Here is a 23,111-nt window from a genome sequence, read left to right as displayed (position 1 = left end):
GATCATATGGTGAGATCATGTTTAGCTTTGTAGAAACCTGCCAAATTATCTTCCAAAGTGGCTGTATTATTTTGCATTCCCACTAGCAATGAATGAGAGCTCCTGTTGCTCTACGCCCTAGCCAGCATTTGGTATTGTTAGTGCTCTGGATTTTAGCCATTTTAATAGGTGTGTAGTGGCATCTCATTTGTTTTAATTTGCATTTCCCTAATGGCATATGTTGCAGAGCATCTTTTCATATGCTTATGTGCCATCTGTATATCTTCTTTGGTGAGATGTCTGTCCAGCACTTTTGCCCACTTTTTAATTGGATTATTTTCTTTAGATTGTAAGTTTTTACAGCCTTTTGGGAGAGTAATTTATCTATCTCTATTAAAATTTAAAATGCACATTGCCAATGATCCAGCAATTCCACTTCTCAGAACAGCCTGTGCATAAGCACAAGCCGTTTTAAGAAGAAACCGATCTTGTTCTCAAATTCATGTCCACCAAATACCAAGGAAGTCTTCATGATTAGAATAAGAGGCCCATGAGCTCAAGGCAGTAAGAGGGTCAAATCTCCAACCTGGAATCTCCTTTTTTCCCTATGTGTTTGTTGGTTCCACTAGATTCACCACCTACACGCTCCTCTTTAAGATCTCCAAATCACTAAGTAAAATCGAAGGAGTATTTCTCCACATATAGAGGAGGTGTGAGAACAAAGCAATGGGACCTGATTTTTTTGTCCTCCAGCATAGTCACCTCGGAAAACAAAACACTTATTCCATTGCTGGACCCAAGTCTAAACCCCAATTTGAGAGTGATTGCCAAGGCCAGGTCCTGAGCCATTTGGGGAAATCAGTCTTGTTATTTTATTGTCAGACCACATTTTGAGTCAAAAACAATATTACCCAGGATGATCACTCTTCTAACAGCCAAGATTCAGCTTCTAAGTAGCTTTGGACCTTCAAAGGATTTCAACTCTTCATCATCGGAGACATTGAATAGAATGTGCTGTAGTTTCTGAAGTTCCCCCTCCCCCCAAGAGAGGACGTTCAGACAAGCAGAAGTACGACCAGACTTGTACCTCATATACACAAAATCTGAGGACAAATGTCCCAAGAGAAAAGGGACATGAATGAGTGTGAAGCTGTCTCAGAGAATCTCTTAGGAGCGCACATGCATGTGAGACGATCAGAGGGAAGGAGAAGAAAGATTTGCTGTAGAAAACAGAAACAAAAGTTAAAAATAGTTCTACAGGGATAAACCAATTAGTCAAGGACCTCTTTCTCCTCAAATGACCCAGAGGTGTATACCCTGAGGAGGGGCAGGGTTGAGTCTATGGCAAGTCTGTGGATGCCCCCTGGTGGCCAAAAATATAATGACTTCAGTGGATGGGAAAGGGAGATTTCACCTCTCAGGCTAGAATCTCTGAGAATGTTAAATTATGTAGAAAGGCAAAAGAGAAAGACCAGACACATCAGAAATGTCCCTGGCCAAACTTTTCAAGTAGGAAGCAAGGCAGGATATGCTGAGGAACGAGCAAAGAAAAACAGACTGCAGAGGAAGGAATAATGCATCCCTGCTGGAGGATGGGGAAAGCTGGCTACCTCCCCTGCTGGACCAATGATGTAAGTCTAGACGCTATAAATCTATTACAAAGATAATAGAATAGATTAATTGAATTAGGGGTGATTCGTTTTTCTTCCTTAGAATTTCCTTTAATGTTATTATAATAATGAAATTATACATTTAAAACAAAAAAATAAAGGAACCCAAGAGATCATCTCTCTGGACTTCCCACCCAAGGAAGAATGAGGCACAGGATGGCTCTTTGAAGAATTAACTGACTCTTGCTTTCTTAACCTCTCTCCCGTGTCATCCTGACTTCTCTTTACTCTTTTTCCTCCTTCCTTCCTTCCTTCGTCCCTCCCTCCTTCCCTCTTTCTTTCTTTCTTTTTCTTTCTTTCTTTCTTTCCTTCTTTCTTTCTTCCTTTCCTCTTGTTAAATATATTATACATAAAGAGCATAAAGAATAATGCTCATTAAATAAATAAAGGAAGGAACTGCAAAGCAACAAAAACCTTTTCTCATGAATCTTTGCCCTCCCTCTTTCAGGTATAGTCCTGGTTACTCCTCAGAATGAAGATCAAACAGAGCCATTAGAACCAGTTTAAAATTGAAAATTCCATAATGAACACAAACTCCAGTTTGATAAGAACAAACAAATCAAGATCATAAGGACTGTTTATGAAAGAATATTTCAGAAAGAGTTAAAGAGCAAGAAAATATCCCTCTGAGTGTCCCTCTGCAACAGCCAGCTAACCCAAAAGCTTGACCTGGAGCTGGCTTGCAGGTATAATGTCCCCGAGCTTTACAGCCAAAATGTAAACATCTCCAAGATAGCAGAGGAGTGCAGTGTTCCTCCTACAGGTGCCAATCTGAGTGGAAGAGTGAGATTACACCACTTGATTTCACTTGACAAATGTTTAATTGTTTGCTGAATTTAGACTAAAGCAGGAAGAAGACAGAAGTGAAAATAGTAACTAAACAGGTTCGTTTTTATGTATCTCAAAGGAGAGTATAAGCATTTGGAAAATAGTCATCTTAAGGAACCAATTATATACAATCTTTGACTAATTAAAATTAATATGAGTAAAAAAAGTATAATGCTCAAATGAACATTCCCCCTCCCCCATATTCCCTCCCCCAGCATAAAAAATAGAATATCACCAGCACCGTGAAGCAACCTGGGTGCCCCTCCTTCCGTACTCCCAGAGGTAACCTGAACTTGGTAATTATTCTTCTCTTGATTTTCTTTAGTACCTATGCATGTGTGCTTCAACAATATATTGTTTAGTTTTGCATGATTTTGAACTTACCATAAATAAAATCATATGGTAAGTATTCTTTTTGCTTTTGTTTTTTTCACCCAAACATTACTTTTAAATCTTTTGTACATACAGAAAATCACACATATCATAAACGTACAATCAGCATTAACATTTTATTTTGAATTTCACTGATATTAATACATACAGCTATAGTTCATTAATTTTTAATCTTTAAATATAATTTTCATGTAAGTTTCAAGTGTACAGCATTATAATTCAACATCTGTATATACTACAAAGAGGTCGCTACAAAGCGGTCTATATAAACTACAAGTCTAGTTACCATCCATCACCATGCAGTTGACCCCCTTTTCCCATTTCACCTACACCCAACCCAGTTCTTTTCTGTTAACCACTAATCTGATCTCTATATCTGTGTTTGTTGGTTTGCTCTTTTTTTTTTTTTATATTCCACATATGAGTCAAGTAATACAGTATTTGTCTTTCTCTGATTTATTTCACTTGGCATAATACTGTCAAGGTTCATCCTTATTGTCACAAATGGCAGGATTTCATTCTTTTTTATGGCTGAGTAGTGTTCCATTGTGTATATATACCACATCTTCTTTATCCATTCCTCCATTGATGGACACTTAGGTTGTTTCCATATCTTGGCTATTGTAAATAAAGCTGCAATGAACATTGGGGTGCAATATATCTTAGTGTTTTTGTGTTCTTGGATAAATACCCAGAAGTGGAATAGCTGGGTCATATGGTGGTTCTATTCTTAATTTTTTTTGAGGAATCTCCATACTGTTTTCCATAGTGGCTGCACCAATTTATAGTCCCACCAACAGTGTATGAGTGTTCCCTTTTCTCCACATCTTCTCCAACGTTTGTTATTTCTTATCTTTTCAATAATATCCATTCTAACAGGTATGGGGTGCTATCTCACTGTGGTTTTGATTTGCACTTCCCTAATAATTAGTAATGTTGAACATCTTTTCATGTGCCTGTTGGCCATCTGTATGTCTTCTTTGGAAAAATGTCTGTTCAGATCCTCTGCCCATTTTTAATTGGGATGTTTGGGTTTTTTGTTGTTGAGATGTATGAGTTCTTTATATATTTTAGATATTAACCTTTATCAGATATATGATTTGCAAATATTTTCTCCCGTTCAGTAGGTTGCCTTTTTGTTTTGATGATGGTTTCCTTTGCCTTGCAGGAGCTTTTTAGTTTGATGTAGTCCTATGTGTTTACTTTTGCTTTGGCTTCCCTTGCCTTTGGAGTCAGATCCACAAAAACTTCACTAAGAGATGTTGGTGAGGTTACTGCCTATTTTTTCTTCTGAGAATTTTATGGTTTCAGGTCTTACATTCAAGTCTTTAATCCATTTTGAGTTAATTTTTGTGTATGGTGGAAGACAGGGGTCCAGTTTCATTCTTTTGCATGTGGCTGTACATTTTTCCCAACACCATTTATTGAAGAGACCATTCTTTCTCCATTGTGTTATTTGCTCCTTTGTCACAAATTAATTGTCCATATAAATGTGGGTTTCTTTCTGGTCTCTCAATTCTGTTCCATTGATCTGTGTGTTTGTTTTAGTGCTAGTACCATACTGTTTTTATTACTGTAGCTTTGTAGTATAGTTTAAAATCAAGGAGTGTGATACCTCCAGCTTCGTACTTCTTTCTCAAGATTGTTTGGCTACTCAGGATCTTTTGTGGTTCCATATGAATTTTAGAATTATTTGTTCTATTTCTGTGAAATATGCCATTGGAATTTTCATAGGATGCATTGAATCTTAAATATAATTTTTGATATAAAGAATATATGTAGCATAAGTTATAAATCATAATAATAAATTAAATATTCACTCATCACCTAACTCGAATATCACACGTAACTTGTATCAATATATATGATTCTTCTCATCACATTCTCCTCTGTTCTAGACTCATTGAGTCCCTTCCAAATTCATATGTGGAAGCCCAATGTGACTGTATTTAGAGATAGGACCTATAAGGAGGTAATTAAAGTCAAATGAAGTCATAAGGATGGGGCTGTAATCCGATAGGACTGATGTCCTTATAAGAAGAGGAGGAGAGGGAATTCCCTGGCAGTCCAGTGGTTAAGACTCTGTGCTTTCACTTCTGTGGGCTCAGGTGCTAAGATCCCGCAAGCCTCTCAGCCAAAAACAAGAGTGGGGCGGGGGAGAGACCAGGGCTCTCTCTTGGCTCACAGGCACTGAGGAAAGGACATAGCAAGAGGACATGTGAGGACATAGCAAGAAAGCAGGAAGAGAGTTCTCGCCAGAAAACCAAATCAGCCACTACCTTGATTTTGGACTTCCTGCCTCTAGAACTGTGAGAAAATAAATGTCTGTTGTTTAAGCCACAGTCTGTGGCATTTTGTTATGGCAGCCTGAGCTGACTAATACACCTTCCCTCCTGCTCAAGATGCAGCCATTATTCTAAATACCTTAGCTTTTCCTTTTCATATAAAAAGCATGTAGTGTTTCCCTATGTATATATATTTTTGCTTGTTTTTGAGATTTACAAAATTGTATCATAGAGTAGATAGTCTCCAGGGATCTTTTTTTTTACCCAACATTATGTGTTAAGATTCATGCATGTTGCTGCATGCAGCTTCAGTTTATTTTCATATGTGATCATAACACATATGATCTATTCTCCTGTAGGTGGATACAAAGGTGATTTCTAATGTTTATTTTTTAATGATTTCTAGTGTTGCTTTTATGAACAGAGCTGCTCTCAACATTCTGTACCTGTCTCCCACTGAGCAGAAGTTTCTCTGAGGTGTAGCCAAAGAGGGGAACTGCTGAGAAGTAGGGTATATGAATCTTCACCTTTATGGAGTGATGCCAAATAGTTATCTAAAGTGATCAAGCCAACTTTTACTCCCACTTGCAGTGAATATTTATCATCCACAATTTCTCCAACTATTACTATTGAGTCAAGACTTCTTAATTTTTGTTTTCCCGGTTTCGACTGTGGTCTTAATTTGCATTTCCCTGGTTACTAATGAGTTTGTGTACATTGTCATAAATTTATTTGCCATTTGTGTTTCCTCTGCAAAATGTATGTTCTTGTCTTTTGCCCATTTTTCATATCAGTAGTTAATATTTTTCTGATTGACTTCCTTATATTTTCCATATAATATTTATTTGGCGTTTATATGTGTTACAATGATTTTCTCCCAATTTGTGACTTGACTTTTCACTTTCTTTATGGCATCTTTTGAAGATCAGAAGTGCTTACTAATATAGTAGAATTTTTCAATCTTTTCCTAGTGCTTGTTTAAGAAATTATTCCTTACCCCATACGTAGAAACAAAGGTACTATCCTCCATTGCCTCCTAAAATTTTATACTTTTTCTCTCTTTAAGATTTGAGTGTATCCGGAGTAGATTTGTGTGTATGGTGTGATGAAGGAATATGATTTAATTTTCTTCCATATGGATAACCAGTTGTCCCAGCACACAATTCATTGAATAATCTCTCCTTTTCCCAATAGTCTTAACTGCCCAGTCGTGAACTAGTTTTCCATACGTGCATGGATCTGTTTTTCAGTTCCCTATTCTGTCCCATTAGTCACTTTGTGTATTCCTGTGCCATCATCATTCTGCTCTAATTAAGTAAGTCTTGCGAGTTCCCTGGTGGCCTAGTGGTTAGGATGCTGGGCTTCCGCTGTCATAGGCCTGGGTTCGATCCATAGTCAGGGAACTAAGATCTCGCAAGCCTCATGGAGTGGCCAAAAAAAAAAAAAAAGGTCTTCATATTTGATTAGGCAACACACTCACACATACACACACACCTTTTCCTTTTTCATAAAGAATATCTTGGATGTTTATTGCTGATGTATAAAAATGTGATGCTCTTATTAGCACTAATAATTGCTCTATAGATTATTTTGGAATTTTTATGCTTATGATCATATAATACACACGGAGTAAGTTTTGTTACATTCTTTTAAGTCCTTATAACTTTCAGATTTTCTCTCTTTTTAAAAAATTGATTTCTAGCTCAGTTGCATTGTAGTAAAATGATGTAACAATACCAAACCTAGAAAAAAATTTTGAGATTTGCTTTATGGCCTTGTTTGTAGCCAATTGTCATGTGGTCAATATTCCATGTGTGTTTGAAAAGAATGTGTGTCTTATATAATAGTTGGATGCAATGCTCTTGTTAAAAAGTGTTAATGTTGTTTAACTCTTTCATGTTATATTTGAATTTTGTCTACTTATCTGTTAATTACTGAGAGAAGAAGGTTAAAATCCTCCCAGTTGACAATGAATTTGTTGTTTGCTCTTTGTTATTTTGCCAAATTTTGTTTTATACATTTTGAAGCTCTGTAATGGGGCATACAAGCTTAGACCTATTATATCTTCCTGTGAATTGAGCCTTTTTCATCTTATGGGGACCTTTTTTTATCCCTAGTAAAGTTATTCTTTACAGTCTGTTTTTTCTGATATTAATAGATCTGTGCCCGCTTTCTTTAAAAGTATTTGCCTGATAATTTTTAGCCTTTCACTTTCAACACTTCTCAATCCATATGTTTAAATCTATCTCTTGAAAACAGTATATAGTTGATTTTTAAAATGCAGACTGACAATCTGTGTTTTAAGTGGAAGCCTTATTCTATTTGCATTTCCTGTGATTACTGATGTATTTGGATTTATTTCTACCAAACTTATTTAGTGTTTTTTCATTGTCCAACTTTTTCTGTGCTTCTCTTTTTTCTTCTTCCCTTTATTTTGACTTCTTTAGGATTGGTTAAGGTATTCTTCCTCATTTAACTTTTCCCTTTTTACCAGTTACAAGTTATACACTTTATTACTATGTTTTAAATAATTATCCTGGAAATTTTTTCATGTATATTTAATAAACTCTAAACTTAATAAGTATATTTTCCTTCCTTTAGGATAATACAAGGGTCTTAGAACATTTTTTTTAAAGATTAGTGACGCATTGGCAGAATTTTTTTTAATACAGTAGTTGTTTTATTTATTTATTTATTTTTATTTTTGGCTGCGTCGGGTCTTGGTTGCAGCAGGCGGGGACTTTCGTTGGGGTGCATTCGGGCTCTTCGTTGTGGCGCACAGGCTTAATTGCCCCACGGCATGTAGTATCTTAGTTCCCCAACAAGGGATCGAACCTGCCTCTCCCGCATTGGAAGTCAGATTCTTAACCACTGGACCACCATGGAAGTCCTTTGTTATACCTCTTAATCCCCTCCCCACCTTCCCTTTCCCCACTGGTAACCACTAGTTTGTTCTCTGTATCTATGAGTCACAAGCAGCACTTTTTATTAAGCCCCCTGGGGACATATCCCAGTCAGTAGGAGCTACTGTACTGAACAAGTTAATTTGTTCCTTATCGTCAGTTACAAGTCAAGCCACTTCAGGTCTCACCCATATTTCCAGTGCTGGAAACACATTTCCTACCATAAAAATGCCAAAATTGAAGATGAAAAGAAATAAAAATAAAATATGAACATACAGCAAACATAAACTAAGAATGTATAAGGTCAAAAAGCTAAGTTGTTGATGTTTTTTTGAGGAAAATTTGTGCACAAGTTGGGTTTGCTAATGTTTCTTAAACTACAGCTTCAATGAAATGTTCTTGGTGAATGTCCATAAGCCTTCTCTTTGCTCAGGGATCTTAAAAATCTTTCAACGTTCCAGGCATCTTGGAAATTTCCATAACCAACGAGATGTGTGTGAATGCCCCTCCCCCTCTCCTCCCCCCTCCATTTCCTTCTCCTCGAAGATTACAGCTAACTTTTGTGTAAGTCTCGGTACTTTTGTATTGGCACTGGAAGCTTCCCTTTTTCCTTTCCTGTAGAGGTCATTCTTTGGTCTTTCTGAGAAGTTATTCCTTTTTTTTTTTTTAATTTTATTTTTTATGTTTGGCTGCGTTGGGTCTTCATTGCTGCGCGTGGGCTTTCTCTAGTTGTGGGGCTACTCTTCGTTGCGGTGTGCGGGCTTCTCATTGCCATGACCTCTCTTGTGGAGCACGGGCTCTGGGTGCTCGGGCTTCAGTAGTTGTGGCACGCGGGCTCAGTAGTTGTGACTTGCAGGCTCTCGAGCGCAGGCTCAGTCGTTGTGGCGCACGGGCTTAGTTGCTCTGCAGCATGTGGGATCTTCCCAGACCAGGGATCGAACCCGTGTCCCCTGCATTGGCAGGCAGATTCTTAACCACTGCGCCACCAGGGAAGTCCCAAGAAGTTTTTCCTTTGATGTCTTATCTTTTCTTAAACTTCTTAAAAGACAATGACTGCTGAAATTATTGCTTGATTCAGAGGCATACCGGATTCTCTGTATCTAATCATGCTGCCAAGCCTTCTAAAGTTCTGCCATCACATGAATGTCGTCTGAATTGGCCTACACTTCTCACTTTCTTCAAATTTTTTTCTTTCCCTCAAAAATTGTCTCTACTGGAGAATGCAACAACTTGGCCTCAGAGACTGGCTCATTCACTTTTCTTTCTTGCTCTTATTGTCTCAAAATATCATGCTTTGTTCTCAAAGAGACTGAGGGAAATCCCAGAAGACTTCCCAGATTGGCTTTTGCAAAATTTTGGCAAGTGCACATGGACTCAAGCTGTGTGGGAACTGCTTGAGAAAAGGCCAGAAAGTATGGCAGAAGGTGTTTGTAGCAAATATCTTCCATTTGTTCCACCAAATCTATTCTTTACTTTTCTCCACCCTGGAGCTGTCCTGGGAGCTGGCCCATGTGGACTGCATCAACAGACTTCCTTGCCCTAAAATTGGGAAACAGACGTCCTTGCCCTAAAATGCTAATTGGGTTCAGCCAATGGAAGGCACAATTGAAGAGAGTTTTGAAATTCCTGCTGCTCTTCGGCCCACAGGTCACAACGGATTGGCTACATCCCTCTACTGAAGGCCACAGCTCCTGCCACGTAGCGTGCTCTCTTTCTGGGTTCAGGTAACAGTTTTGTCCCTTCAGCCCTAGGAGTGATAAGAGGTATTGCACTATCTGTTATTACTTTTCCTAAACTCTGCCCACAGCTTTGTAAATAGCTCCTGTGTTAGGCTTTTCTCAAATTATCCATTTTAAGTGTGCCATCTGTTTCCTGCCAGGTCCCTCACTGATACAGTGTGTTTGATTAATGGGTCTTATTTCAGACTAGTTGGAGCATGAAGTGTGTGTGATGAAACAGTAAAACATCATGTAGGAACAGTAGGCTGAAAGCAGGTGGTGGAGGGACTTGTCTTCCAAGCCAGGGAGTCCAGCAGGCTATGGGAATCTCAGAAGGTTTTAGACCGGGAGTGACATGCTTTAAGAAAACTAATTTGGTAGCTGCATGCAGAATGCTTTAGAAATTGGAAGTGAGGAGACAAGTTAGGAGACAATTACTATTACAGAAAGATAACATTTTGTAACTCTCAGATTGGCAAAGATCCAAAAATTTGATAGCACAGTATGTCAATAAGGATGTGAAGAAATAGCACTCTCAGTCATTGCTAGTGAGTGTGTAAATTGATAAACCTCCTCAGAAGGCAATTTGATAATATCTATCAACATAATAAATGTTCATAACCTATTGATCCAGCAATTCCACTTCTAGGTACTTAGCCTACCCCTAAGAACCCACTGCACATACGCTAAATAATTTATGTATAAGGATATTCATTGTATCATTTTTTTACTGGCTAAAGATTGGAAACAACCTAAATGTTCATCAGTTAGAGACTGGTTAAATAAGTATGGCACATGCCATATAACAGAACACTAGGCAGCAGTTAAAGAGAATGAGATGACTACATACTTATATGGAAAGATCTCCAATATAATGTTAAGGACAAAGGCAAGGTGCCCAAGCGTATACATAGTGTGCTTCTACTGGGGTGGGAGGATAGAAGGATATATTGCACATAAGTTTGTAAATGCATAGACCAGAAGAATACAAAGGGTAAAGGGTGGTTGCTCTCCAAAGAAAACTGAATCGCTGGGATCAAAGGAAGGAGGGAGATTTTATTTTAATCTTTTTGTACCTGTACATGAATTATCTGTTTTGAAAATCCATTGTGCTATCATCTCAGAATCAAACAACTACCTTGTTATCAGTTCTAAAAATTAGTTTATGTATAGCTTTCTTGGTGAAATAAACACAACTAAAAGATATTCAACTAAAAAATATTTTTCAAAATATAATAAAGTACTTAAATGCCTGCACAGAATGCTGAGCTTGGTTACCAGGTGAGTAAATGGCCTTGAATTTTTTGCTTGGTCTTATCAGTTCTTAAAGTTCAGAGTGTACAGTATCTGAAAATTTGGAAAGCAGGCTTTTGAGTAGCAACTACTTCCTTCTGTGACTGCTGCTGATCTGAGTTCAGCCAGGGAATTCAAACCCTGGATTGATGGTTAAAATAGAAGCCTTACTTAAGGTCCCTTCTAACCAGGAGAGGTTATATTGATAATAATAGGGCACTACCCTATCAGAGCTCTCAGGGTTTCTCTCTCATGATTGTTCTTTCATTCATCTGATCTTCAACTAGGCCGTAACCTCCATCAAGGAAGAGCACACGCTTACCTTGTTTACCATTGTGCTCTTAGCACCCAACATGGAAAAGTTGCATAGTGGATGCTCAAATATTTATTCAGTTGAATTGAACATGGCTTTTGTGTCATATTGTCCCTGCCCTTCTTGAAACTTAAAGCTGGTAAATAATTGACCATCTAATTGTAATGGCCAACTCATTTTCTTTATAAGAGAAGAAAATTGTCAAATAGTGCGATTAAGTCTTTGAGTTGGTGCTGAAACTTTTGAATTAAATATACTTTAGCTGTCCAATTTCTGTGGTACTACAGTAATTGCCACAATGTTTATAAAACGTATTACCATGTAACATTACCCATAGAAAGTTGAATCTTTACATCTTGCTGGTTTTGTTTATTTCTGCCTGATTAACACAATTAAAACTAAATTTTTTTTGTTAATGACTCTTGCATTGCAATCAGAAGTTCAGCATTAAAACTTATAATTGACCATCTCTTCTATTCTTATGTGGTTGAGACTGGAGTAACAATTTTTTTTTTTTTTTGCATTATATTGTACATACTGGGTTTTTTATTTTTTAATTTTTTGGCTGCATTGGGTCTTCATTGCTGTGCACGGGTTTTCCCTAGTTGCGGTGAGCGGGGGCTACTCTTTGTTGTGGTGCGCAGGCTTCTCATTGCGGTGGCTTTTCTTGTTGCGGAGCACGGGCTCTAGGTGTGTGGGCTTCAGTAATTGTGGCATGCGGGCTCAGTAGTTGTGGCTTGCGGGCTCTAGAGTGTAGGCCCAGTAGTTGTGGCGCATGGGCTTAGTTGCTCCGCGGCATGTGGGATCTTCCCAGACCAGGGCTCAAACCCGTGTCCCCTGCATTGGCAGGCAGATTCTTAACCGCTGCGCCACCAGGGAAGCCCTGGAGTGACACTTTTATAATTATACAATACTCATATAATATTGTACTAAGTTATATTTAACACACCTGATCATAAATGAAGGTTAATAAACTGATTGCTTGACTAATATGCAATTTTATTGCTTTTCCAGAGTTGATCTTAATGAAAATGTATGGTCATTACACTTATTGGTGAATATGCCCTCACTACAATGACCATTGTCATTAGATTTGCTTGATAAAAACTTACTAAAGTGACTTTAAGTCAATGCTTTTAATTCAGGGGTGTGACTTTAATATAGATTTGTTTTGTCTTGTTGTTGTCTTTGTAAAAAACAACAAAAAAAAATCCATCCCAGTTTAAGCGTCGGGAAACATATAGGGTCTATCTTCCTGAAACGGCAGAAAGACTTGAGAGGACAGGATGAATAGGCAAGACTTTCCAGGGAAGGAACTGACATGATATGAGCATCATTCATCACTTGGGGCATCACTTATTTTAGTTACAAGTTGGCCAGCTCGGGGACCAGACGCAGACTGCAGAAAAAGTTTTGCTTGTCTTATGCAATGTTGGTTTTTTTGTTTTGTTTTTGTTTTTTTAAATATTTATTTATTTATTTATTTTTGGCTGCATTGGGTCTTCGTTGCTACGAGCGGGCTTTTTCTAGTTGCTGTGAGCTGGGGCTTCTCTTCGTTGTGGTGCACGAGCTTCTCATTGAGATGGCTTCTCTTGTTGTGGAGCACAGGCTCTAGGCACGCGGGCTTCAGTAGTTGTGGCCCGCGGGCTCTAGAGCACAGTCTCAGTAGTGGCGCAGGGGCTTAGTTGCTCCGCGGCATGTGGGATCTTCCCGGACCAGGGCTCGAACCTGTGTCCCCTGCATTGGCAGGCGGATTCTTAACCACTGCACCACCAGGGAAGTCCCTGCCAATGTTTTTTAAATGCCTGAATTTGTCTGCCAAGTGATCTGGTCCCCCACTCCCTAGCCACTTACTCTCAGCAGCCTTACTCATGGACTTCACCTGCCTGGCCCTGGTAAGCATTGGGTGCCTGGAGAAGGCATCCTTAAAATAAACATGGAACTTGGGAGGGAAAGAAGTGAAAATGGAGATTTTAAGAATATAGGGAGGGACTTCCCTGGGACTTCCCTGGTGGCACAGTGGTTAAGAATCCGCCTGCCAATGCAGGGGACACGGGTTTGATCCCTGGTCTGGGAAGATGCCACACGCCGCGGAGCAACTAAGCCCGTGTGCCACAACTACTGAGCCCATGCGCCTAGAGCCCGTGCTCCACAAGAGAAGCCACCGCAACGAGAAGTCCGCACACCGCAATGAAGAGTAGCCCCCACTCGCCGCAACTAGAGAAAGCCTGCGCACAGCAACAAAGACCCAACGCAGCCAAAAATAAATAAATTAATTAATTCATTTTAAAAAAGGATATATGGAATTTGAGGGAATTCCCTGGCAGTCCAGTGGTTAGGACGCAGTGCTTTCACTGCTTTTTGCCCAGGTTCCATCCCTGCTTAGGAAACTAAGATCCTGCAAGCCACGTGGTGTGGCCAAAAAAAAAAAAAAAAAAAAGAATATATGGAATTTGAAAGGCAGGTGAGCCCAATAAGGGTGGAGGCTAGGGATACAGACACAAGACTATGCATATAGGTTGACAGTTGAGGCTCTGAGAGGATGAATACAAAGAAGCTAATGGCAAAACTTTGGGCATCACTCATATTTAAGGGCTATAAATCATCAGAATCCCAGTGAAGGGAAGGAAGCTGACGTAAGAGAAACAGGTTAGAGAAAGGTTACGGCCAAGGAAAGAGAGAACTTCAAGGATGAGTAAACTGTACCTAAAACAAACAAACAAACAAAAAAGGGTAAACAGTACCAAGAGTAAAAAAGCTAAGGAGGGGGAGGGGAGGGAGCCGGTAGATTTGGTGATTAGGCCACTAATACCATCAAAGAGCAGTTTCAGCAGAGAAGAGTTAAAATTACAAAGACTGAAAGAGGGAATAGATGTAGGTGTATGTGGACACAGCTATTCTACGATGTCTGACACACAGGGAGGAGCTGGAACATCATTCAGTGACATGTAGGGTGGAGGATCTCAGGATCTGGTGTCTTAAAAGAAAAAAGGCCAGTGGAAAGGGAGGCCATAGGAGGTTGGAGGGGATGGGCACAAGCGGAAGAGCAATCTCTGGGCAAGAAGAGATATGCCTCTAGTAAGGAAGAAGACCAGCAAAGATGGAAACGTTTTCAAATATTGAGGGACGTCAGTTCGGGGGAGCTAGTTGGATGGCCTACAACTGGTCGGGTGGTCAGCAGAGTTACAGGTGTAAAATTGTGAGCTTTAGTAGAAAAAGGTTGGGAATTCCCTGGCGGTCCCGTGGTTAGGACTCCGTGCTTCCAATTCCGGGGTCCCAGGTTCGATTCCTGGTCGGGAACAAGAATCCTGCAAGCCAGGTGGCGCAACCAAAAAAAAACAAGCATGGTTTATTCTTAAGTGCACTTGTGTTAAACTATCAGTCTCTAGGGGCACAGCTTTAGGATACCGGTCAGTTTCTAATGTAAAGATATGGTTGAGAATTTCATTATGTTATTTCTTTTTATCATCAGGATTAACTCTCCCAAGCAAACGATTTTCCCTCGTTTGTGGATGCTGCAAATTGTGAAACTGATTAGGATCCCTTTTCAAGTTAGCTAATAGTTGAGGGGAAAAAAATCTGGATTCACCTCCAGCTAAGGAATAGGGCTTCGCAGCCTACATTTTTTTTTTCCTTTTTTTAACATCTTTATTGGAGTATAATTGCTTTACAATGGTGTGTTAGTTTCTGCTTTATAACAAAGTGAATCAGTTATACATATACATATGTTCCCATATCTCTTCCCTCATTTTTTTTATTGGCTTCATTTCTGCCTCCAATCCGTCATTCTACCCTTGTTCCTCCTTGTCATTTGTTATTATCTTGTTACATTTCACATATCCTAGAAGCCACTTTAAATCCTTTTTCAGAACAAAAGAGAACATATAATATTAAATACATAAATACTTGAGATATTTAAGCACCTTAATACTTGTGGTAATTATTAAAAAAGCACATCCGCAGTTACAAGGCCACTAGACCAAAAAAAGCTTTTTGAAAATCTTACAATTTTCCATTTAAGAATAATGAGTGGTAGTATATAAAGCAGAAAGCCAAATTTGTAACAGTAGCGAATTACAGCAAAATGAGTGGAAAAATTAAGACTCAGCCAGATGTTTGCCTCAATTCTTTTTGTATGAGGATAGATATGTAGCGCCATTATGCCTGAGAATTTAAGAAAAGCAATTTGCCCTCTTTACTTTTGGAAGCTTTCTTTCGAACTCAATTAACACTATTCAAAAATCAGTATCTAGTAGAGGTTAAGAACGTGGGCTCTGGAGCCAGACTACATGATTTCAAATCCCAGTTCACCACTTGGGCTGTGTGCCCTTTGGGCAACTTATCTGTTTCCTCACTTGAAAAATGGAGTTAACAGAAGCTACCCTCATAATATTTTGAGGACTTAATAAGTTTACATGAGTAAGGTGCTTACAATGGTGTCAATAACATTTTAAGTGCACAAAAAATTGGTAGCTATTAACTATTTTGGCTTTACAGGTGATTAAGACTCATGAGGCTCTTGGGGTCCGTGCCAAAAGTTTGGATCCAAATAAGTCGATGACTAGCTGGATGCCAAAAACCCAAGCTAACATGTAACTGAAGACCAGAAAGGAGTCTTTCCATTGCCCCACTGAAAAATACGTATGGAAGTCAAACCTGCAATTCAAAAAAGCTCTTGGTTAATGGCAGTTTGAACACGTTTGATACCTTACTTCAACATTAACTGGCTCCTACTAGCCCTACTGAATTCGTTTATTAAACAAATATTTATTGAAGGCTTACTTTATTCTGCAATGTTTTAAGCACCACAAATCATTAAAAACCGACACACAACCACACTCTCTTCCCCTTATGGCTTCAAATTATCACCGTCAAACAAAAGCTCCGAAACATCACCAAAACAGCAAAAATTCTCTGAAGTGCTAGACCTGCCAAAAATTTAATGGAAATCGAAAGTAGGAGCCTATCACAATCTAAAGTCTTAAAATAATGAAAACAGACAGCGTGACAAGAAGTAAATTTTGGGGTCCCATTAGCTGGAGTCAGTCCCACAAGGGAGTGTATTTGGTAGGAGTGAAAAAAAGCGTGACAACTGCTTAGTCTCACTGGATCCTTCGCTCTTCTTCAGGAAGAACACTCCAGTTTGGGGAGGCCACATCACGGGCCAGCCAGTTGAAATCGTCAACGTCGCTCCAGTTATTTTTGCTCCTGTCTAAACCAGAGCCCTCGAAGTCCTTGTCGATCCCCGGGTAGCTCCAGGTGTACGGGGCGAATTGTATCCCGGTGCAGTCCTCCACGATGGCCCTGCTGGTCACCTGCAGGAAGATGCGGGTGTCTTTCGTGGTATGTACGCGGAGCTGCTGGCAGGCCACGGCCAGCACGCAGTCACTGCAGTTCTCCAGGAACACGGAGGTGGACACCGGGCCGCAGAGCAGCGTGCAGCCTCGAGCCTTGGTTAGCCGCAGGGTGTTGGGATTGCCATACAGTTTGATCGTGCAGTTAATCAGCTGGGTCAAAAGGACGTCCCGCTGGTGCAGCTCCTCGGCTCTCTTCTCCAAGACTTGGGACTGCAGGTTGGAGAAGCCGCAGATCCAGCTGGAGCCGAAGCCTTCCTCCTCCTTCAAGGGCGGCGGGGAGGCCAGGACGCCTTCCGCTGCCGGGGCGCCGGGAGCCGAATCTACTTTGGTGGCTGAAGCAGCATCCTTCCTGCGGGTCTTGAAAGCGAAACGCTTCTTAGGCTGCAGCTCCTGGCGCCGCTTGGCCAGGGCCTCCTGCAGCCGCGCCAGCACCTCTTGCCCCAGCCGCAAGTCGTAGGCGGCCAGGAACAAAACCGAGTCGTTGAGAAGTTTCTGCAGCCCCTGAAGCCGAGCGGCCGCCTCCTCCAGCTGCTCGACGGACTCCCCGCCTTCCAGAAGCTCTTCCACGGCCGATCGCTCCCGAGAGAAGGCGGCGGCGAAAAAGTCGCTCTTCTCCTCCTTCACCTCCTGGTTCTGCCGCTTTTGCTTCCGCCTTTCCACCTCCAGTTGCCGCTCATTTTCTCGCCTCTGAAGCCGCTCAGGCACCAGGCTCCGGTCCCTCTGGGATCCCAAGTCCCCGTTCGCCAGAGCAGCGGCAGAGCCACTAGCAGTCTCCATCTTGACTTCAAGCTTCCTTTCTCCTGCCTTCCTTCCTCCGGGCGCGCCCTCCGCGAGGCCTCCCACCAACGCGCCCTGTGATTGGCCGGACATGCTGACGTCAGACCCCGGCCTTATTTTCTTCGCCCATTGGTTCCTCAGCGTCGGAGGGGGCGGGGATATGGGGCGGGGCCGACTGACTGAGGGGGTGGGAAGACAAAGGTCCTTGTGGATGGGTAGGGTGGAAGGCAGGCGGGGGAAGCTTTTTTTCCTCTTAAAGGGGCAGGACTTATATCCGGGATTGTGGGGTGAGTTGCAGCAGCGGCAGCTGCACATGTGGGTTTGTTTATAAGAACAAGGTTAGAAACTCGCAGGCCTCCCCCTCCCCCCCAGCTCCTTCCTACTACCCCCTTACAGGCCGGAGATCCGCTACTGGTGGGGGGAATGTGTGCCTGTGGTGGGTGGGTGGGACAGGTAGTGGTGAGAAAGATGGAGGGGGGGGGAAATATTACACCGCCCGGCCCGCGCCGGAGGAAGCGGCAGCTGGAACAGCTGGCTACGGAGCCTTTTGCATGCCTCTGTTTTTCTCCTTCTCCCTTCCACCACCCCTTCCCCCCACCCATTCCTGCCGCCCCTAAACCCTCATCCTACCCACCGCCCCCCCGCCGCCGCTGCAGTTCCGCGTGGCCTGGGGCTCCAGGATTCCTGCAGGCACTTACGGGGGCGGGAGAAGGCGAGGGCCACCGGAATGGGGAGACTGGGTTCCTCACTGCAGCCAGGTTCAGGGGGCCCTGGGGAAGTCTAAAAACGGCTTATTTTTTTTGCCAATTACTGCAGTCGGAGGGGTGGGGGCGGGGGGAGGTGAGATTCCACACCCCCTTCCTCTTCCTCCCACGCCCTCCCCCACACCCCGACCTTGGCCGTCACTCCCTCCGCAGCTGGGCGCTGCTGGTCTCGCCGGGGTGAGACCCCAGCCCCGGACTCGGCGGCTGTCTGAGGGGCCGTCGGTTGTTAGGAAGGTGATGGGGGAAATGTTACATTATTTCTAGAAGTGGTGGGAGGGATTTGTCACCGGAAGTGAATGAACCTAGCCCAAAGTCGGGACCAGCCAGAGGTGTGAGTGGGCACCCCGGACGGCGCAGTCGCTGGCAAAACCCAGGACAGCTGGCCAGGCCAGAACCGGGGCGCGGCCGGCAGCAGGCGCGGGGCGACCTCGCGTGCTCGGTGCAGCCCGGCAGAGCGCCGGGGCCTCTGACCCGGCCCACCCTTCCAGTCTTCGGTTTCACCTTTATCTCCACCCCCTGTTCCCAGACTCCGTCGGGGTATTTAACTGCCCGAGAAACTCACTTGAAATTTCAGTGATATACCTGCATTTTGATGCAGAGAAGGATGGGAGGAAACAAAAGAATTAAGACTCATTTCCAGTTTTTCACGCCCCACACTCTTCCTTCCCTTCCCATTGAAAGCCAAAACCACAACTAAACATAAATTCCCGTGTTTCTCCGCTGAAAGTCAGCACAAGTCACACTGGCAAATTCCACGGGGGGGGGGGGGCGAGGGTTATTGTGTGTTTGTGTGGGTAGACGTGCACCTGATGGAAACGGGGTTGCTAAAAAAAAATCCTATGCTTGCGCTTGTAGTATATATTCTAAGTTTTTGTTCTCTTTGTTTCATGGGCGAGATAGATGGAGGCTTTTGTTTTTTTGTGAGGTATGGTTCCAAGGCTGGTGAATGAAATATAATTGGTTATCTTGTCTTTGGGTAGTCCGGGGGAATGCAATAGCTGCTTTATTTTATGAAGGGTTGATTTACCCAAGGAAGGTTTAGAGAAGATTTATTTTTGCTAGGGAAAAAAACCTGACCTGCCTCCCTTAAATTTTTCAGCAGTTCAATCTGTCCTACTCAAATTAAGAAAGTCTGTAGCCAAACAAAGTTTATTGGACTTGAGAGTTGTAGCTGTAGTTAGGCAACATTTTTGAATTAGCTATAGTGAACCTATGGGTAGGGGGTAGTGTTGTCTGTATCAGAAGTGGAATGGAAGATCGTTAAACCCTCTCAAGAACTTCATTTCTGCCCAATGAGAGGTTTTGGCATAGAGTCCAGTAGACTTTGGAAGTTTCCGAATATTTTAAGTTGGCTAGTTCAAACTTTCATGGAAAGGGAGCAGTAAAGGACAAGAATGGACAGGCTACCCTGTAGACCCAGTGTGTGGGAGGCACCTTCAAAGACTGATGTGAGACCCCATTGGGAATGAACAGGGGTCAGGAGTATGGTCATCATGAAGCATTGGTTTGACAGTTCTTGACAGACCCCAGCACAACTGCAGGCCAAGGTAGGTGGTCAAGACATGGGTTTAGAGCTGCATTTCAAAAGCAGTAGGAAGGCATTGCCAGACTGTATTTGCCTGTTCTGATGGAAGGAAAGAGGGTGATGCATTACAGTGGAAATGTGGCAAAAGGCAAGCAGCCCGTGAGTGCTGAATCCCACTTTCAAAGATACTTTACAGAGCTCGTGAATCAAAGTACTGCTCTACTGTAGACATCTTGGAAAGTGAAAGAATTCTAAGGTGTTCCAGACTTTTAAAATTATTTAACAAAAATTTAGATACTTTAATGGTTCAGTTTGTTAGTTAGATTTCTTTTTTAACTTTTCGAAAATTTAAAAGTGGAGAGCAGAGTGTTATGTGTACCAACTTCAACAATTCCCAACTGGCAGTCTTGTTCCTTCTACAACCCTAGCCCTTCCCCACCCCACCTCACTCATTATTTTACAGCAAATCCCAAACCTTATATTATTTCATATTTTACAAACCATAAATATGTCACTATGTATCTCAAAAAGATCAAGACTATCTTTTAAAAACATAGCTGCAATACCATTACCACACTCCAAAAAAGTGGTGATTATTTCCTCATTAGAGTTTCAGGCTATATTCACATTTCTCTGATTATCCTATAATTTCCTTTTTTAAAAGTTACTATATTTGAATAACGAGCCAAACAAGTTCTATACAACATACCTAGTTAATATGTCTCTTTAATCACTTTTAAATCCTTCCCCCATCTCCCAAGTGTTTTGTTGAAAAAAAAAAAAAAACGGTCATTTGTTTAATAGAGTTTCCCACAGTCTGGATTTTGCTGGTTGTATCTCCATACTATGTTTCTAATTTTAAATACTTGTCATATTTATTTGGTCTTTTAAAGTCCTTAAGTGAATATTTGTATAGTGATATGCCACAGGAAATCAATAACCAAGTAGTAAAAGCGTGTAACACAATAAGATAGTCTTTGGGTGTGGTTAGACAGCAAAGAATGAGGCCTTTTGTGTTCTCTGGAGTTTATCAGGGACCCTGTGCAGGTGGGACATGCCAGCCACACCTGGGCAAATGAAAAGATCCAGGCCCTGTTTTCTAGTAGCTTGATTCCAGAAGGAGGTGTCACCTATTCATCTTTCAGCAAATATTAAACATGTAGTGGTTTAAAAGGATTCATTAAGAGTTCTGCGTGTCAAGTATGAAATATTAAGCAAATTTTCCTACCTGAGTTGCTGACTTTTCTGACCCAAAGACAGTGAAAGGTGTCAGCCGTGAAGGCATGTGCTGTTCTGCAAAAGGCCCCAGCTTGGTCTGGGAAGCAGGACAGGAGCTGCCCCTTATTTCCACCTCTGCCCCTGGCTTTCTCCTCCCCCTCAACACCCTTCACTTTCTGGGATGTTTTTCATCATTTTACACGTAATGCCTGGCACAGGGGCCGGTGCCGATTATTTATCTAACATCAGTTTATTAAGCACTGTGCCCAGCGCTGAGCCGGGGAGGCTCTTGGGCTGCCGAGGGGCATGAAGATAGGCAGAGTCCTCTTCCTCCTTGAGGAGGCCTAATCTGGGCAGATAATTACAAAAACATGTAAAATAGTAACAGCGACAATTGACAACTGTTAGGAAGGACAGAGGAACAGTAAGTGCCCCTAGTGGGAGGTTTGACCTTGTTGGGAGGTCAGTGAAGCCTTCCGGAGGGAGGGGGAGGGGTTGAGCCCAGGCTGGAAGAACGAGCAGGAATGAACAAGGAGTCATGAACACTGGAAAGTGTCTTCTAGACGTGTGGGCTCAGGGGTCACTGGTGACTTTGCGGAGAGCTGTGTCCCAGGAGTGCTGTGGGCAGGAGGCACACCGAAGGGGTGAGACGAAGGGGTGGGAGCACGGTATGGAGTTGATGCTGAACCCAGATAACTCTTTGGAGAAGTTTGACTGTGAGGGGGGAAGAGGGAATAAATGGGGGGTATGAGGAGGCCAGTGAGGTGTTTTTGTTTTTTACAGAGAAAGAAGACATAAGGTCCGTAATATAAGGGTCCTGGAGGGGATGGGACCCAAAACACAGGTGTGAGGATTAGCCGTAGATGGAGGGAAGGACAGCTTTCTCTATGGCAGTGTTGTTTTAACTTTTTATTGTGAAAGTTTTCAAACGTACACAAACTTTTTGACCTCAACTCATAGTAACAGATGCATCATAATTGAAACAGAAGCTTTAAGAAACAGTAAATACTCTTAGGATGTACAATAGATGCTGTTTTCTATTCTTTTTATTGTATTTTTAAATGTTGGTCAAGACCCCCTAAATTCAACAGCAGTTTTAAAATGGTGTATCAGCAGGAGAGGGTGCAGCTGTAGGTAAATTTGCATGTTTGGTAGTTGGCAGATGAGTCTGATGGTGTCTGTGTGCTCTGTAGACAGTGGTGGGGGGAAAAGGGTGGGGGTGTCTGCAAAGGTGGGGGGATGGTTTGGAAGCTCTGTGGGAAGAGGGAGAGCGTGTTGCCCAGAGAAATGGGGCTCATGGTGTGTATGTTCAGCAAATACTTGGAGAGTGAAGAACCTTCCAGGCGGCAGTCTAGACTGACTCAGGGGAAGGAGCTGGGTTTGGGTCAGGCCAGAGGACAGAAGCTGGTGTGGAGAGCCTGACCCTCAGAAGGCAGGAATCCCCATAGAGCAGCTTCTGTCGAAGAGTCTGGAGGCTTGACTTCTGTTGCCCCTCATGCATTCTCTACAAAATCTTCAGAAATTTACATCACTCTTCCAAGACCTGCACTGCCTGTCAGCAGATGACCTTACCTACTCTTCTCTGAGAAAAAAAGGCCATCAGATGTGAACCTCACCTTGCCTCCATCTCACTAATGACTTCTCCGTGAAGATCCACCCCTTTGCCTCTTGTCCTTCTTCAAAGCCAAGCCCTCCACCTGAATTGTTTCCCTCCCATTTCCTAGGACCTCGAGCCACTTCCATCCTCTCTTTCTTCGTGATCTTTAATGCCTCTTCTTTGGCATCGCCTCTGAGCAAGCAAGTTCCCTCAACTTAAAACAATTTTCCTTTTGTCCTTTCATCTACCCAAGCGAATGCTCTTTTCTCCTTCTCTTGTCAATAGACTTTTAATTTTATTTATTTTTTGAAAAAAATGTTGGGGGGAGGTAATTACGTTTATTTTTTATAGCTTTGTTGAGCTATAAGTGACATATACCACTGTGTGAGTTTAGGGTACCCATTGTGATGATTTGGCATATGTATATATTGTGAAATGATCACCATATAGTTAACACATGCATAATTTCATATAGTTACCTTTGTGTGTCT

The 23,111-nt window shown here is 42.0% G+C and overlaps 1 protein-coding gene across 1 annotated transcript; it reads right to left on the bottom strand.

Moving 5' to 3' along the window:
* Nucleotides 1-15,023: 15,023 nt before the first annotated feature.
* TBCC (tubulin folding cofactor C) lies at nt 15,024-17,850 on the bottom strand. Its single transcript, XM_061195050.1, has one exon. The coding sequence runs from the start codon at nt 17,829-17,831 to the stop codon at nt 16,485-16,487; it is 1,347 nt and encodes a 448-aa protein (XP_061051033.1). The 5' UTR covers nt 17,832-17,850; the 3' UTR covers nt 15,024-16,484.
* Between the last annotated feature and the right edge of the window lie 5,261 nt (nt 17,851-23,111).

The sequence above is a fragment of the Eubalaena glacialis genome, chromosome 7 (assembly GCF_028564815.1).
Source record: "Eubalaena glacialis isolate mEubGla1 chromosome 7, mEubGla1.1.hap2.+ XY, whole genome shotgun sequence".
In the NCBI taxonomy this organism is placed as follows: domain Eukaryota; kingdom Metazoa; phylum Chordata; class Mammalia; order Artiodactyla; family Balaenidae; genus Eubalaena; species Eubalaena glacialis.
This window is presented reverse-complemented; position numbering and strand designations above follow the sequence as displayed.